The sequence below is a fragment of the Triturus cristatus genome, chromosome 4_2 (assembly GCF_964204655.1).
Source record: "Triturus cristatus chromosome 4_2, aTriCri1.1, whole genome shotgun sequence".
Classification (NCBI taxonomy): domain Eukaryota; kingdom Metazoa; phylum Chordata; class Amphibia; order Caudata; family Salamandridae; genus Triturus; species Triturus cristatus.
The window spans coordinates 717,527,726-717,546,395 of record NC_140586.1 but is presented as its reverse complement, the minus strand read 5'-3'; the positions used below and the strand labels follow the sequence as shown (position 1 = coordinate 717,546,395).

The following is an 18,670-nucleotide window of genomic DNA, read 5'->3' as shown; positions in this document are numbered from 1 at the left end:
GTAGCCTGGACCCCTGCCATACATGTTTTTATGTGTGAGGCATAAGAACTTAAAGCATGTTCTCTTCTTCACAGGCAACCAGTGAAGATGTCTAAGGCTCGGCACTGAGGGGGTTCCTGATGGAAGATAGATTCAGCACCAGCCTAGCTGCTGTATTTTGCAGTACCTGAAGTCTGGAGAGGAGGTCTACATTTATTTCCGACAACAGAGCGTTGCCGTAGTCCATACGGCTGTACCAGTGGTTTCCTAGCTTCTAGTAGGATCCACTTTAACACTTTGCGCAAATTGCGCATAGTGCCAAAACAGGAGCCAATTATATGGTTGACCTGTTTTTTCATTGATAATTGATTATCAATTTGAATTCCTAAATTCCTCACTGTCTGCTTTGGGGGTGGGCAAGGACCAAGATTTGGGGTCCACCAGTCATCTGACCAGTGCTCATGAGCCTTACCGAAAAGTACAATCTCGGTCTTCTTCCAATTAATTGTAGGTGGTTGATGTTCATCCATTTGTTTATGTGAGACATGCAATTCTTAAAGCAAGATTTTGTCTCCATAGGGTCAGGACCAAGGGTGATCAGAATCTGAGTATCATCGGCATACGACACTATGTCAGAGCCGTATGATCTGATCACTGTGGCTAGAGGGGTCATATAAAGATTAAATAGCGTAGGGCTCAAAATTGAGCCCTGTGGCACTCCCATCTTAACAGGCCTACTGCAAGAAACTAAATCGCCAATCTGTACTGCAATGCCGCGTCCATCTTGCAATGTAGAAATGTAATCTGTGCTTTGGTCTTAGACCTGACATCAGTGTGCTGGTCAAGAAGCCGAGGTCCTGTAGAGTATCGTGGTCAGACACACTTGAGTCATTAATAATTGAAGATCTTTAGACATGATGATTATGTCATCCAGACATGATATTGAGTCTTGAGGTATTCTGCCACTGACCGCATAGCCCTCCCTCCCTCATTAAGCACTAGAATGCAGCGAATAAGCCGGATGGAAGGACGGTAAATTCAAACATTTGGCCTGTCTATAGGACAGCGGCGGCTCCTCTGCTATGGCAGAGGAGCGTCACCTCCCACCCCTCAAAAACAGCATTAAAGGAAAAATAAAACACTTGTTTTATTTCTCATTTCCTGTTGTCATGGGGGCGGGGGTGAGAACATGAGGGGAGTGGTGTGTGCACTTCCTTCGTGACCCCCATACCCCCTCTCACCCACCACCCGCCCGCCACTCGGAGCAAACACCGGCCGCTACTGCTATAGGAATTGCAGATGCCTGAAAGGGGGTGGAAATAGGGATTGGTAAGGTAGACATGTTATGAGATCTTATTATATCATCTCTCTCTTGTACAAATAATACTCCTCAGCGGATGGACCCCTTCCGTTTTGAAACTGAATGTACAAGATCAAATAAGTAGAACTTTTCAAGCTAACCACCTTTGTCTTTTCTCTTTGACCAAAGTATCATATCAATGGTACCCATATGAAGAAATGCTGAAACTTATCCCTAATTTTTTGCAAAATTTCTAAATAAATGTATTTATTTGAACAGTCATTCCTTGGAAAGCACACTATGAGCAACAACTACATGTTTACTGAAAAAAAAGAAGTGAAAATGTTTTCTACCTCACATACGTGCAGATTATCAATTCTTGGATTTCACAATGGTTTACAAGAGTAAACCTTAAAAAATGTGATTGTCTCAGGTTTCTAGGAGCACTAATGAAAGCGTTTTACGACAACTGTGCACGTGGAAATGCCTTCTCACTTGTGTAATTGCACGTCTTTTCTGTATTTGCTCCACTAGAAAATGTTTTCTCCATGAAATAACCATTCCCCTGCACCCCACACCTTTTGTGGGTGCACAGTACCCCTGGTGAGAGATTGACTCCTCCAACAATATCCAAGGTGAGAATGGGCCACACAAAAGATTTTGACTCGCCACAAAAAGCTGTGGATGTTTCAGACTGTCCAAAGTACCCTAGCCTTTTCCATGAAATAGGATTGTCGTGTATAATATTATACAATCATTTGGTAATATTATCCATGTGTAAAATCCCTTTACAAATTCAAATTCAGGTTTTGTGAATATCAAACATGGACTTGCACTCAGAAAATAAGTCATTTGCACGTGTGGCACTTCTGCACGTAAAAGACTTCAAGAATCAGCCTTCACAAAGTCTCTCTCTCTCTGGCTCTCTATACCCCTCCCTATACCACCTTGCAGGAAATACATATTCTGTATTCCCTCCGGGTCAGAATTGGAGCCAAAGGAACAGGCGACGAAGAAGTGAACAATCAGGGGGCATATCAGCAACAACAGGCGAAAATTATCGCTAAGCGCACTTAGCGCTAGGATAATTATCGCCGGCTAATGTGGATTTTTATCGCTGAGATAGTGTGCTATTAGCAACGCTTATCTCAAAAGCGATAAAAATCCTAGCGCTAACTGCCTAACGTGAGATTATCGCTGGAAACCCAGCGATAATCTCACGAAATGTGGCATTAGCTTGTTGATAGGACTCACAAACTTAGCCATGATATCCACCTTCCATAGGATATCATGGCTAAGTCAGTCCTGAAGCATGCTTCATAGCGTGGGGCTTGATGATAGGAGAATTGTCGCTTAGCAACATTTCTCCTGTCATGTTAGGTCAGGAACGCCCACTTTGCATCTCATTAGAGATGCAAAGCTGGGCGTTAAGATTTTGTGCGCTAATGCAAGGTTTCACGCGTTAGCGCGACCTTGCTAATTAGGTGATAAAATTATCGCCGCTTTTCGGCTGTAAACGGCCGCAAAAGCGGCGATAATTTTCCATCGCTGCCTTGCTGATATGCCCCCAGAGCTTCTCTTCTTGTAATTCTCTCGGGCAACATCCATCCTATAATTGCACTTCTCACGGATATGAAGATGTTTGTGATCAGCAAATGACAGGTGCACTCCTAGAGATTGCGGATTTATAACGTTGCCATCGGCCAGACAATGTCCAGAGGGGGTATGGTCCTCTCAGATGTAACACTAGGGTGTCCCCGACGAACCTAATATTTGCACTTGGAAGATGAGACTCCTATTACCTGTTGCTAAAAGAAAAATACAGAACGCCCTTACAATTGTCCTATTTGCTTTTAAGATACTGAACTATTTCACTCTAGTCTGGGTCATGTGTAGGTTTATCCTCCTTCCTTCCCAATATTTGCTTGAGCACTGGCAAGTATGCATGGTTTCAAAGAGCATTGATCAGGGTGATTCTAAGGCTCTTATTACAAGTTGCCCCTTTGGATACGATAATTATTGCACATGATCACATCCGACACCGATGCAGTAATTATCGCTTATTCTGAATTTTGGGGGACTGATATGTGGCTTTTGGTGCCTGCTACACCAAAATCTGCATGTCCTGGTAAATACTCGGCCGGGTATGGCTGACAGGTTTGACCAGTTGAAATTAAAAAAAAAAGGGTGCAAAATGTATTGCACCTTCTAGTTGCAGAGTGCACTCAACATCACACTACTCTAAATTGCAATCCCTGCCCAAAAAAATGTTTGAGGATGGCTATTTGATGGGCCACTTGGAATCAGCCCCTTGGTGTTTGCTTAGAATTCCCTGTTGGCTTGCATTTCATCTATCCTTATATCTGCTCAAAGTTGATGAGCACACTCCTTTTTTCTTTGCTTTCTCCTGCCACAGCTACTGTGGATGTTTCGTTTACTCTAGTATACAATACCGAACACAGAACCTAACACATAAATAACCTTTATTAGACTTAAATGTGAATTAACTCAGAATATGGGACAGTTAATTGTGTGGCATGTGGGTTCACGGTGTGTATCCTCTGCAAATTATTGTTTATCAGTAATGCTTGGAATGCGTTTGGCACACACTTTTGAACATCTGGCATACTCTGGATGCTCTAGACATTTTCACACATCCTTACTGCTGTGAGAGTTATTGTACACATCTGGTACTGCTTTAGGATTGATTGAGGATACTGTGTGATCTTCATGGAATTATTTAACATTTCTGCAGTATAATATACTTTATAAGTGTTATCACTTACTCACTCACCCTGCCACCCAATCAAGGAATTATTATGCACATCTGATGCCATGCTTAGCATTGAGCAGATGTTGGAGAGAATGTTTGGAAAATATTCTAATGTGCAGCCCCAGTTTCCATGGAGAAACTGCAAGAAGATTTACATTCCTTGGTGAAGGCTAGATAAGCTGGTAATTGTCAGGTGTTCATATTTAGTCTATCAAATACTTTCTTTTGTGGGACCCACGTGAAAGGTTTTGTGTGGAACACCATTTTAATCTCTTACGAATATTTTTTAACAGCATTTGTAAGAAGTGTGGGTTTTGTTTGACAGGCAAATAATGTGGCATTTCGCAGACATAAGCATCAGCAGCCAACAGGTCACGTGATCAGTGGCAATACTAGGTGGTGACCGCCAGTCATTCTGATAAAATCCAACATGAACCAATACTAACCTGTCTTCTACTGACCACCCAGCATCAGGACCAAACCTATAAGACAGAAAGAACAGTAATAACATGTTTTTATATGGTGTTTCCAAGGCTTTATATGAAGATGTTGCTTCAGCCCAACTTAATAGCTCTGAATTTACCATCATTGGAATAATGGAAGGCTAATATTCCTTCTTGATAGTCAAATGTGTGCTCTTCAGATCACTGTGAGTGTCAGAAATTAACCCACCGAGCCAGCTGGCTGACTTCATTGTCCATCATCAACCTGCGGCGGCCCTAATTTTGCCCATTTCTCTCATGAACACGTATTAGCCATGATGTCATCCACAATTGCTTAACCAAGGGTAATAATCCCTCTGGTGTCAATACATACTATAATTTCCCCAAGTCATAAATGCATAAAATCCCTTATCACCCAAAAAACGATAGCACATACGTGCCCCAGTGGCAAAACATGTTGCAGCACAACACACCCATTTCAACATATTATTTGACCCGTATGCACATCGCCAGTTTTACAATGTACGAATAAATGAAAGTTGTCAATAGCCTGTGCCCAGGTTAAACATGTTTGCCTAGTTTTGACAAAGCATCAACTTACCTTGGTGAATCCGGTCTAAAGAGAGAAGGCAACGCAGAAGAGACACACATTTCATCACAGACAGAACAGTGACACTAGGAATAGCACTAAAGCAATCATCTCCAATGCACAGAAAAAGTGTAGTACAGAGAAGAGCACCAGGGAGAGCCTCCATCTCACAAAAACAAATGATTTGGCATAATATAACAGGGTAATCTTCCCTTACTCAAATAAATCATACACATAGCAAGCAGCAGCAGTGCAAGCTCTTTTTGTACAGAGAACAGGTGGAGCAAGAGGAACAACAGACGTGGGGAGAGTGGTGGAGGGCAAACACGCCTCCATAAGGTTCTGGAGGGACTTGCCTTTGTCCCTTATGGGCCGGATAGCAATTGCAAAAATGATCATTTTGCCCCAATACTTACATGCATTACAACATTCACTATACATGATCCCCTGACATTATTTCCAGACACTAGACGGTCTGTTGGTGGATCTCCTGTGGAGTCCCAAAGGAAAAAGAGTATGCCTGAAAACACTAAAGAGAACGTGCGGAAGAGAGAGGCTTGCGATTCCTTGCCTGGAATTCTATTACATGGCTTCCCAACTTCAGCATGCGGTCCACTGTTTGGACATCGATGATAATTGGGAGAAGCAACTCCTGGCGGGCACGAACGGTAACCGTTCTTTGCCGCAGCTCCTGATGCTCGGTTCCGGGGTTTCCATCTCAATTCCCTACATTGTACGCCATGTGGCTAGTACATGGGAGGACGCGGTTAGGAGGGATATGCCTCTGTGGGCGGTAAGACCCTTCTCATGTATCGCTGGTTCCATTACTGTGCGGGGGGAGTCAGTGACCTCCTTCAATTTGGGGGAAGGACAGTTCCTACAATACGAGAAGATATCAAGGGTTGCACAAGAGGTCTCGCCGTCGATCCCTGAGGAGCCTCCATGCACTGATGTATTGAAGGTAATGTTGTACATGGACAAGGGCATCGACTGGTGTCCCATCTCTATCGACCCTATGAGATGACCTACCGGTTGGGACTCTCCATGGACAGACAAATTGGGATACACTGGTTGGAGTACCTCTAACGAAGGAGGATTGTTTGAGAGTCCATGAGGTAGTCCAAAGTGTAAGCTCCAATGAACGGTTTAAACTCCTCCAAAGTAATTTTGTACATCAGGCATACGGACATTAGGCATGATCTATTCGGGCCTTCTAGGGGTGCACCCATTGTGTGGATCGTCAGAGGCTGACTTTCTTCATATGACATGGGCCTGTCTGTCCCTTGTTTCCTACTAGGAGACTATACTGGCACGCCTGAAAGAAGCTACGGGTTGGGTGGTTCGCATGGAGATCCAACAAGAGCTGCTGTGCTTTCTTCCTGCCCCAAAACATAAGAAGCTTTGCCTTAGTCCCCTGATAACTGAGGCATTGCTGAGAGACACGTGTGAGTGGGCAACTGCAGAGGTGGTCCAAATGAAATACGTCTGGAAGGATGAAAAACTGGAAGACGACCTCCGGGCATGGTCCTCTATGCTGTCTGATTTACGGGAACTGCAGGCACGGGGAGGGCACAAGAGTGTGAATGAGCATGAGTTGAAGTTTTCCCTGGTGTGTTGACCGCTGGATTGTGAATAGTAGATGATGACCAAAAATACCTTGGGATACCTAGGATGCATATGCACAGTTTACATTTTCAGAGACACAAGACCTTGACACGGAATTGGGGAGGGAGGGAGGCGGGAGAGTTAAGTTTATCAGTGTTGGCATGAAAATCCATGGACAGGGTGGGGGTCTCTTTATGTATAGTGCAATGCACCTGCAATGAATCCCATTTGCGGTCTTTCCAACTTCAAACTGTGGATCAGGATTTCTCACATGCATGAGACTGCTGTATTGCTACACTCCTGTTTCCCCCTTCTTTGATACTACGTAAACTACCGGTAACAATGTTTTTTGCTCCCATTATGGTTGTATGGCAGGGAGAGGGAGGCAGGAGGATGAAGATACTTTCAGTAACTTCCTGTGTAAAAACTGTCTGTGTGATGTCAAATGCCAATAAAGTTATATTAACAAAAAGCTTCACCACAGAAACAAAATATTCACAGGACACACAGAAAACCACACTCGTCCACTCACACCCACACCTGCACCTGTACCCATACTCATACCAGGTCCAGGCAACACCATGGCCATCACTGACAAAAATAGTGTAAACTTACCACACTCATCCAACGAGCACACCTGAGAAGAGCAAAAGAGCATGTTTCCTCAACCATGTAAAATGTAGAGCACAGTGTTATGACTTTAAGGCATAAATTAAACTGTCTATGTCTCTAAAATGAATTTTATGTAGTTCTGTGTTGTTATATGTTGCTTGAGGGTGGAAGTCCATAGCATGTCAGTTAGTAGCCGGCTGGCCAGGGATGACCACCCTCATGTTCTGTCTAGTAATGAAACTTATCAGTCACTACTGCATGTCTTCTGTAACTCCATTGCATTACATTGTTTGCCGATGAGTTGCCTAACAAGAAGTGCTAACAACCCAGGAGTTGGTCAGTACAAGCTTTGTGTTAAGCTGTGAGGAACCCGGCTGGTGAGCTAACATTTAGAAAAAGGTACAGTGTATTGTTTTGTGGACAACTGTGCCTTAAGTAAAGAGTGCTATATTGTCTGGCTCAGCACTATGTTTCTACTAGGGTTTTACAGAGTTTTGATCCTTTTGTCTTCAACTGATTAAACTTGAGCCCTGCTGGAGAGGAAGTGGATGTGTGTTCATCACTCGCTTACACTGCAGCGTGTCATTCAAAGACTGTGGGTGTCTAAATGTTTGGTGTCCAAACAAATGATCTAGGCACTTTCACTATGCAGATCACAAATAGATTCCAGGCTCCTTGCTGGAATCTTTTAGCTGCTAGTGTGGAGTGTACCAGCTCTGTACACCGCCACCTCCACCAGAAGCTCATCTCATCCCTGGTTGTACAGATGAAACACCATAACTGTCGTAGTGGAGCAGAAGTACTCAGAGGGACACAATATGCTCACGTTTTTGCCGGTTGTGCTGGAACCTGATGTTAATATCATATTGGATATGTAGAAGGAAGCTGCAAAAAAAGCCTTTAAACTAGATTTGCTAAAGATATAAACATTGCAGTGACATGGTTTAAGAAATACACTTAACCACAAAATACATTAATTTAATGCAAAACTGCTTGAACTCTCACTAAACTGTCAGTTTGGCACAATCTCCATGAACCTTTTCATGATCAACTTATAGTCTAGCGCACTAGTAAAATAAAATGGAGGAAAAGTTGTGAGCAGCAAGAAACCCATCTCTGAATTATTTCGCAGACGTAGCTAAGGTGGTGGAAGATTCAGAATATTGTATAAAGGAAATGGAGAGGTGAGAAAGTAGGAAGGGAAATGACATTGTGTTATAGAGAATGAATGGTGAAATGGATGCCCTGAATAAAGGACCAAACAGATTTGGGTAAAATAGTAATACATCTAGACAGGGGAACAGATTTTTTAATAGATGGTGCAGCAGTCCAGAAGAGTTATTTTGCTAGTAATAAAGAATGCAGAAAGTGTGGCAGCAATGAACACTTTGCCCACAGGACATCTTTAGGATTTTGGGGCCCCTGGGCCAAATGTATTTTGGGGGTCTCTGTTTGGACCAGCTTTGAATTTATGATCCAATTTCAGGTCTTTCATGCTCTCTTTGGCTAGGTCACTGACAGTGCACAGGCACACTCTGTTTTTACATAATCTGTTTAGGGATGGGGACGTGCTTTCAATATTGTAATACAGCAGCAGCTTGTTAATATTACTGCAAATTATCTCTGTGACACTCTGTAATAGACTCTGCAACATCTTCCACATTAAAAATAAATGAAAGGAAAACTATTTTTAAACAATCTGTTTAATAATTATTCAAGGTTATTGGGGCAGACTCTCTACATAACAGAGCCAGCTGTATCAGGGGCCCACCCGAAAGGCTGTTACCTTGGGCCAGAACCCATTTTGCCCATGCCTTAAATGGCTCTGTTTGCCCATATGTGCAAAGACACAAGGAAAGGCACAGAAGCCTCTATAGCTGTTAAGGTGACAAGAGATAGTGATCTTGATAGAGTGCTTATTGTATGTGATGGTCTGTATGGAAAATGCAGGAAGTGTAGACCACAAACTGAGATTGCATTTGGGGGTAGAAGAGTGAACCTAATGGTGGACTTAGGGCCTATGCATATCATTGTTCCCAAAAAAGTCTTTTAGACTGAGGGGTCAAATATAGAACACCTACCTGAAGATAGCTGTCCTAGGGGTAAACCAAGGTGAGGAAATTACCATTCTAAGGTATGTGCAAACCAGGATTGAGAGATGGAGATATTGAAGGCAAGGTGTACATTTCAGAGGATGGGCCCCAACTCTTGGTTGGATGCATCATTATTACATTTTAATAAATCCAAGAACAGCCAACAAATTAATTGTTGAGGAAGACACCAAAAGAGAATCATATTTAATGGAGGGAAAGAAGTGTTCAGGGAAGACTTCGGACAACTCAAGGCTATGCCTCCGGGTACAATTCGGAGATAGCCGAAAATGAGGAGGGTACCTGCCATAGAGAGAAGTCAGAGAGAGTGTTAGAATAATATTAAAATAAATGGTTAAAGATGTATTCATATAACCAATTGAGGTTCAGTTATGCACCAGAGCTCCACTGTCCGCCGCTATCGTTAACCGCGTGTGTGCTCTTTCCTTCGAATCATGAACAGAAAAAAACCTTGATAATGCCTATTGGTTTTGCTTGTGTATGTTGAAAAATTAATTCTATGCATCACTAACATACAGCATTTTATACAGCAGTCATACTCTCTGTTGAGTATACCCTCTTCTCCCTGCTCTTTAACTATAGTTCATAGGTTAATACAGAAAGACCTGATCCTCCCTCAGGCATAGTTCTCCATTGTACCAATTTGGACTGACTCAACAACCCATTCCATACTAATTTTTAGAAACGTGGTTGGTGCTATATGCCACATATTTGAACTAACTGCATAAGAGTCTTATTTTCTTACCCAGTTTTGCTTGTGTGGACCGCTGCTCTGTCTCACACAGTTTAGAGAAGCAACTGGATTATATAGATTACACCGTATAATATTGCACTGGTGCAATTTTTACTTCTCGCCTATGTTGCAAGAGCTTTGTTACTGTACAATGGGTTTAGAGCTCACCCACTGCTTACCATTGGTTGGCTTCATTGTCACTCTGATGATTTGATTGCTTCTTATTTATCAGCTTCCATGGGCTTTCCTTTCTCTTCCTATCTTTGTCCCTCCTCTGTAGCATGGACTCATTCCTGTGTCCTTCCACTGCTCACCTTTTCAGGTGCTACCTTTTCTTTTTGTTTAATCACTCTATGAGATGTCTCCCTTGTGTACTTTCCCTCCCTCAGTGTTTCTCTCCAATACCCCTCTTGCCACCCTCCCTTGCCTGTGTGCTGTCTCAGCTCCTCCCCCTACATTATCCATGTAATTCCTTCAGCCCCTCCCACCCACCACCCGCTGTCCGTGTGATTCCCCCAGCCTCTCCCTCCCACCCACCATTGTTTGCTTCCCCCTGCCAACCCATCATTCTCTGTGTGCATGCTACAGCCCATGCCAACCACCTTCTATTGTCTGTGTGTTTAACTCAGACCCCCTGGTCCACACTCCATTGTGCGTGTACTTGCTCCAGCCCCACCCGCCCACCCTCCATAGTCGGTGTGCTCCACCATCTGCTCTTGCCTGTTCTCTACTCCACCCCGTCCTTCTCTCTCACCCTCCCTCGCTCCGTGTTGCTTTGTCCCTCAACCCACTCTTCAATTAAATGTTTTCTAACAAATGTAGGAGTGGTTGGGAGATAAGTCAACACATAGGACAGTAGAGAAGGATGCAGGTGTGGGGGAGGACAGGCAAGAGTGGATGGGGCTGCATATGACCATGAATAGTAAAAAAAAAACATCTCTATTATGCAATTTTGCGGGCACTGCATTTTTCGCATAATTCTGAATTTGCAGCAATTGCCTCATAATCCATTATCTGTAGCATAATACGCAGATTTAAAAAAATGATAGTTTAAGTGTATCAAATGTTTGTAAAAACGTGGTCACACGTGTTGCTTCCCAGTGGAAGGCCCTTGACAATGGTTAACTTTCTGTTGCTTGTTGAAATCTTTGGGTGTTAAACTGGTACTAATGAGGTGAAACTTTTGTCCTGACACTGTTAACAAGTGTACAAATCACAAAATAATGAAGTAAGGCAATCACAAAATGTGCCACATTACGCCACATAATGTGCCTTTTCTTATCTCATAATTTAGCCAACTCTGCCACATAATGTGGTCCTTGCCTGTCACATAATTCCAGTGGCCCTGTTTATAACCCAGGGAGCCCACGGAGTTTGTCAATAACTTATCTGCTCTCTTTCAGCAGAACATTATATTGGATTATGCACCCTGCAAGAGCTCTCTCTCTAATTCCTCTCTCGTGAAATCATAATCCCTTTGGCTCTTGGACCAGAGTGCCTTTTAGCACAGCTGTGAAACGCATCCTGTCTAAGTGATTTTTAATCGCGCTGTTGTCAAGTGCACTTTACCGTGACTTTAAGCATCTCCTTCAGCTTTGCTATGACAAATGAGGCACTTCTAATGCACTTTAAGCCCTCTCCCCTTTCAAGATAGAGGCTCGTTGAATAAACAAGAACCTTTTCCTTTGGTGGAAAAACTTCCCATTGCTGCTGTTTCACATAGGCGTAAACCTGCAGTATTCCTGGGCAAGGATACAGTCTGAGACCTGAGTGTTTACATCTCTGTTTCCGTCTGCGCTGACAGGCTTTGCTGTTCTTTTGCAGAATAACCAAATCGAGTACGTCCCTGCAGAGGAGCTGGCCAGGCTGTACCGCCTCGAAACACTCAACCTGCAGAACAACCGCCTGTATTCAAAGGGTAAGCGGCGCAAACAAGTGTGCACCCGTGAATAAAGATGTTTTTTAATGTTAGGATCAAATAAAAAGCACAAAGGAGGTGCAGAGGGTTGTAATCAATAGGTACATGTGAGAAGGAGTATGCCGTTGCTTATTCACAGTGAGAATGTCTTGTTCTGCTTTGTGCTGTTAACTAAGTCGGTTTTCCTGGCACCGAGGGTACTCCACTGGTAAATGGAGTGGCACCCAGTAGATATTCAACATTTAGGGGCCTGCAGAGGCCTGAAGGGCTGTGTGGGTAACAAGCTTTGGGGTGATGGCGATCCTGCATCTGATTACAACTGGGCGAGTAAAGTCTGAGCCCCTGAGCAAACTCAATTGAGCTGCTTAGTAAGTGCACCCCTCAACTGCTGGGTATGATAAAGTCCGTACCCCTGCAATTTTCACCGGTTTACATATAGGTAGGTCACACTTACTGATACTTACCAGGGTAAATGTCCTGAAAATACCAAGACAAGTGAATTTTGGTGCAGAAAGCATCTCAATGGCTCTTATCGAAGGGCTCAGCTAGTACTGTTGCACTCCACAGATACAGAACCCCATGGTATCAGATTTTATAGCGTGCGATAAATATTGTATTCCCCACTGGAAGCACTTGCAATCAGGGTCTTACAGTAACATGGACCATGCGATAAATATTGGGGGGAGGGACACTAGGTGGGTATCGCTGCCCTCTCTACCTGTGGCCTGACAGTCTCGCTCGCACACCTTTCTAGCAATGTGGAAGTGGCCCAAAGAACAGCACTTACTCATTGCTGTGAGGTGGCCCTAACATGAGATAGTCAGTACTATGGAAAACTACATAAGTAAGTCAGTAAAGTGCGACTACCAAATGCCTTTCTACCAGTGCAAATTACATTATGGTTTTAACACTAGGCTTTATAATCTTCTTTTGCATTCTGTTCCTTTCTATTATTATCAGTCACAGCCAAAATTTACAAAACACGCACATTAATTGCAATATTCAACGTGATCCTGACAAGTCTGTAAGTATACTAATTACTTAGTGCTTTTTCAAGCACTTAAAAGACATGCCCATGGCTTAGCGCTGTTCCAAATTCAGGGTGGTATTTGTGAAACTCAGTGAAACTCTGATGCAAAAATCTCGTCATCTGTAGGTGTGAGCTCACAGTTGCCATTCACTAAGCATCAACCAACACTTGTAAAGGGATTTGCTTACATGTCACTTTACACTGATGCGCGTGGAGTTTGTGCAATCAAGCGTAGACTACTGGATATTCACAAACATTTGGCAGGTGCATTCCTACCCTACGTAGAATTGGACGTTTACTCCTGTCAAGGGCAGGATTAAATCATTACACAAGATGAGAACTGGTAGGCAACCCTACAAAATATTATGATGAAGTTGCAGAACAAATCATTTTTCAAGTGGTAAAATGTTAGCAAATTTGTTTGGAAAGCAGATGTGCCTTCTTTCAGAAGAGTGCTGGATCATAGAGGCTTGGGCTCAGTTCTCAAGGAATGGTCAAGAGTGGTCCGTGGATTCAGCCTTTGGACACAAAGGGATCAGCCTCAATATTTCTGGTATTTGAAAGACGGATGATTGACCCCATAGAAATTAGTTCTTATTACGCTAATAGATATGACATAGTGTGGGGCAAGACTCTGAAGTTACACAGTAAATTTATTTCAGAAAGCTTTGTGCATGATGCCAAGGCTCCCTCATTTGATCCTTAGCTTCAGATCTTGAATTTGACCCTTGCTCCACCTGGAGTCAGTGAAGGAAATTCAAGGCTAGTGTTGCACAGTCAAATTTTTTAGGCTCATCCTTGTTGCTTGGTTCTGGATTCGTCAACTTCTAGTCATGTGTTTCTTGCAATAGTTCTGGTGTGCTATCACCAGTGATCCTTTCACCTCTTCCCTTTGGCCCATGTGGAGAAAAGGCAAAATATTTATTAGTATGGAAAACTGCAAGCGGATATATTTGACCACATATCATACTCGTGGCCTGAAAGATATGTCAGAATTAAAACATATTTTTTACCTTTTGAATCAATGTCAGGGTCAGTTCCACAGTTGTTGACCCGCTAAAAAGGAGAAAGATGTTCTCTGTATGCCAGCCGTGGAGGCACGTAGACCGATATAACTTTCTTCTAAGGCTTTGTTTATCTTGTCCAGACACCAAAACCATCTTTTTAGCATATGTAAATCTGAGTGTTGCTAGTCTACATTTAGAATTAGATGTTGTGCAGTTTAATCACCTAGGCTAAAGGGCACTTAACAAGAAGAAAGAAAGATTGAATCACTGTGGAGCACCAGATGGGAAAGCACACTGCTCAGGGAATGCTTACTTTAAAATAGTTTTAAAGTTTTAAAGTGTAAATTGAATGGACATAACAAAATATGCATACATTTTATTGCAAGGCACGTGTACATACAGGATTGTGTTCTGTTCTGTTCAGCATTGTACATGCAAGAAGGTATAGGAATCCGCCTCCTTCCCATTCCCTTAGCCTAATATTGCACTTTCTCCAGCAGGCCCAGCACGCCAAATAACACTGCATAAGCAGAGACAGAGGTGGGAACGTAGTGCAGTGCATGGCATTGCAGATGGCAGAAATAAAGACAGCCTATGATGCCTTTTCTCTCTTTCTGTTTACATATTTTCAGTGGCAAACTTACATCAAGAAATATTATGATTAAATCTAACAATTAGAAGTGCTTGACATTTTCCCAGATATGGTTGTTGTCATCTTCACTATAACACCCTCAAATGCAGCCACCGTGGAGCAACTATGACCTTACCCCATCATGCTCCCTTCTTCGCTTCTCCCCCCTTCACATACATAGGGATTTGGCATATAATTGTGACACTGTCCCCAAGAGCTCAGTGTGGTGTCCCACTTTCTTCCATTGGTTTGGGAGGTATTCCAACCATTCCCTGTTCAGCCATTGTGCACCACTTTACTGCTCTTCCCCTGGGTAGGTGTCTAGTCGCCCTTCCCATTTCCACCATATTTTATCTTATTTGCGGTTGCATCCCCTACACTCATAGATAAGTATTTCCTCTGATCATGCATAGTTCCATTCCTTCCCTCCACTTCAGGAGTCCTGGGACATTTGGGCTGCCCTAGTGTTTGGCAATATCTCTCTTCGCTACTGTATAGTCCAGGTTGATCAGTAGTTTATTATAAGATGTAACCTCAGAGTCCATCCAGACCCTTAGCAGTGCCCTCAATGCGGACAGTGGCAAGGGTCCCCCGCAGCTTCTGCCAGGGATTTCGTCCCTCCCTCCCAGAAGGGCCACATTTTGGGCAGTCCCAGAGTGTGTGATAAAATGTACCTCGCTGTCCACACTGTCGGAGGCATTGGTCATCTGAGGCACTATCTATCTTGAGTAGCAGTACACGGGTGCAGTATGTTCTGTGCAGGACTTTTAATTGGATGACATGGAAGCTGGCCCAGATGGCTACTTACCTTAAGAATTGTAGTGCATCCTCCCAGTCATCATCTTCCAGGATTCCCCTAATTTCTTTCTGCCATCTTGCCCTCAATCGTGTTAGCTCTCCCTGTGTGTGTTTTATCAGTGTAGCATATGTAAGAGAGATGGCTTTGGTAGCCAAGTCTCTGTCTACAGTTGTCATTCTAGGGCAGATTCTTCCTTTGTTTCCTCGTTTCTGGGCATCCTAGCCTGCAGGGTGCATCTTAATTTCAGGTACTTAAATATCTGGATGCTTTGCCATTTCATATTCGGCCCATCAGTGTGCAAATCAAACCATTCCGTTAGCATTCCACACGTCCTCCAGTGTTGAGAGGACTATCAAGCTCCATTATTTAAGATCTGGTAAGTTTAGTACTGGAACGAGCATTGTACCTACACACAACAGGGTTATTGGTGTCAAGCGCCCTACTTCCCATTTCTCTATTCAGTTTTCACCATATTGCTAGAACTGTGGCGGTGGCTGGGGGTAATTCAGTGGTATTACCCCTCATACAGTACGTGGAGGTATCCCCTCTCTCCCAGTATGTCCTGGTACGTCTCAACGTGGGGCCCGTCAGCGGGGTGTATGCCCACTTGTATATGATGTGTACCAGTGTCGCCTCATAGTACTTCCAAATGTTCAAGAGCTATGCTCCCCTCGCATGTCTGCAGTGTAGAGAGCGCAATTCATGCGGGCCATCCAACCAGAGGAACGAGCACAGTAGTTTGTTCATGGTCTGAACGAAGGTGTCAGGGTTTGCAAAGGGACTGTTTTCCAAGATATAGCTAAGTCTGGGTAATGCAATACATTTAAATAAGGCTGCTCTCCCCATGACTGAGAGTGTTAGGGCCCTTCAGTGTTTTACGTCAGACTCCAATCTCGGCAGCAGGAGGATTTGTAATGTGTACAGTCCTCTCTGAAGCTCCATAGACCCAGATATTTAAAGTGTTGAGTTGCCGCTTTAAGCAGAAGGGGTAGTGTGTCCCCCGCCGACCAACTTATTGGGAATACCAGGGATTTCTCTCAGTTGATCCCCAACCCTGAGTAAGTGCCATAAATAGTGAATGTTTCCCTAAGGCACTTTAGAGAGATGTCCGGTTCTGCTATATAAAGCAGGAAGTTGGCTTTGTACAGTAATGATCCGGTACTCCTATGAGTTGCTCCAGCACCAGTCCCACGCCTGGCTGTCGACCCTGATCGACTCGACAAACAGCATCAATGACAGGGGAGAAGCCTCTCTTGTATCCTTCCGAATTGGAAATTCCCATGATAGGATTCCATTCACCCTATTTCTGACCCTGGGCTGTGTATACAGGCGGCTGATTCATTTCAAGTATTTGGTCCCGAAACCCATTTTTTCCATAACCGCAAACAGAAAGGGCCAATGTATGGAGTCAAAAGCCTTATTCTCATCCAGGGACGCGATGGTCAGTGGGATCCCCAAGTTATCGGCCGCTGCTATGCCATTGTATAGGCGTTGAAGATTCAATTTGGTCGACCTGTGGGGTATGAACCTGTTCTGGTCCTGATGGATCAGGTCCAAGATAGTCTTTTCACCAAACGCTTAGCAATAATTTCTGTATTTGCGTAAAGAAAACAGATCAGTCTGGACAAGTCCCAGTGATCTCAGGGCTTGCCTGCCTTGGGGCTCAGACCAATGGTTGCAATTTGGAGATCTCTCTGTTGCTCCCCCACCTATAAGCTGTGGTATATATCTCATGTAAGATACTCATCCACACTTGCCACTGGCTGTGCGCTACCACCAATCACACTGGACTCTGTTTGCCTACCCTTAATGTCCAGTTCCCTCATGCTCAACTCGCGAACAAGGAGAATCTGTTTCTTCCAACGCAAGAGCGTTCCTGCTCTCCTCTGCTTGAGTTTTAAGTTTTAACACCTCCAACTCATGCAGCCTTACCCTTTGATTTTCCTCCAACTCCTCTGGTGAAAAACTCCTCCCTGAATGGCTACTACCAGCCCCTGAGGCTGGTCCCTCCACTGGCAAATCCTGTGAACTAAATCCATTCCCTGGGTCATCCTCATCCACCTCACTATCACCTGTCTCCTGAGCCTCTTTGGCTTCCCACCAGGCCCTCAAGGCCACCTGCAGCTCCTCCTTCTTGGTGCTACTCTTCATGGGACATTCCAAAGCCCTGCAGAATTTCCTCAACTGATCAACCTTGTAGGTAAACAGTGCCTCAATGTCAAACTCTAATTCTGCAGACTCAGCATCACCGGCTATCTGGCTCTCCCCCTGAGACATGATGTGTGGATTAAAGGTAACTCAACAATAGAACCACCAAATCAAAGACAATATGTTGTTGCGTTGTGGTCTGCAATCAATTTATGATGAACACCAATTACTGTGAGTGATTTTGTACATAAGCGTTTAATTTATATTAGGATTGAATCCCACCGCTCTGCCGCCAAATGTTGGAAGTGGGGGGTCCTTATCGCTTACCGTCGCCACCAAATGCTAGAGGCAGGCGTCCACGACCCGACCCCTCGCTTCAACGTTAGGCTAGGTAAGGACACCGTCTGAGATAGCCCTGCTCACCCCCTTAGTAGCTTGGCACAAGCAGCCAGGCTTATCTCCAAGGCACGAGTGAACAGTATGTGCAACCACGCTCACAGTAACCTAATGATGTCACCACAAATAGACTCGACACAAGTTTTTATGAATGAGTATAATCTTTATATAAGAAATTATACGATACGACCACAAGATACAAAATTAACATATAAGAATGGATAGTATTCTTTCTGGTGGGTTGGTAGGTTCTAATCCCAACCACTGCTTCTAACCAACAGTTAAGCTCACCGTTTCCAAAATGTTAGGCAAGTCGTGTTGCTAGAATCACACACTTTGCAAAAGGATACAAATATCTGCAATGCGTAACGATATTCTTGTGTACTGTGCAACAGAGAAACAATGCCATGCGTGGCGCCACAGTCGTGTACTTTGCAATTGAAGAAATAATGCAATGCGTATCACTACCAGCATGCCCTGTAACAGGAAGAAACAAAGCAATGCGCCACGCAAGAATCCTGTACGGTGCAATGAAGAAATAATACACTGCACCACGTTATAATCAGATACTGTGCACTGAAGAAATAATTCAATGC

General features: G+C 43.8%; 1 protein-coding gene across 1 annotated transcript in view; it reads left to right on the top strand.

Moving 5' to 3' along the window:
- The window catches only part of PODN (podocan), a 286,283-nt gene that overhangs the window by 98,564 nt on the left and 169,049 nt on the right, over window positions 1–18,670 (top strand). The window contains exon 3 of the mRNA XM_085602596.1: window positions 11,970–12,063. Within this exon, the coding sequence (XP_085458722.1) occupies window positions 11,970–12,063 (94 nt within the window). The remainder of the gene's footprint in view (window positions 1–11,969; window positions 12,064–18,670) is intronic.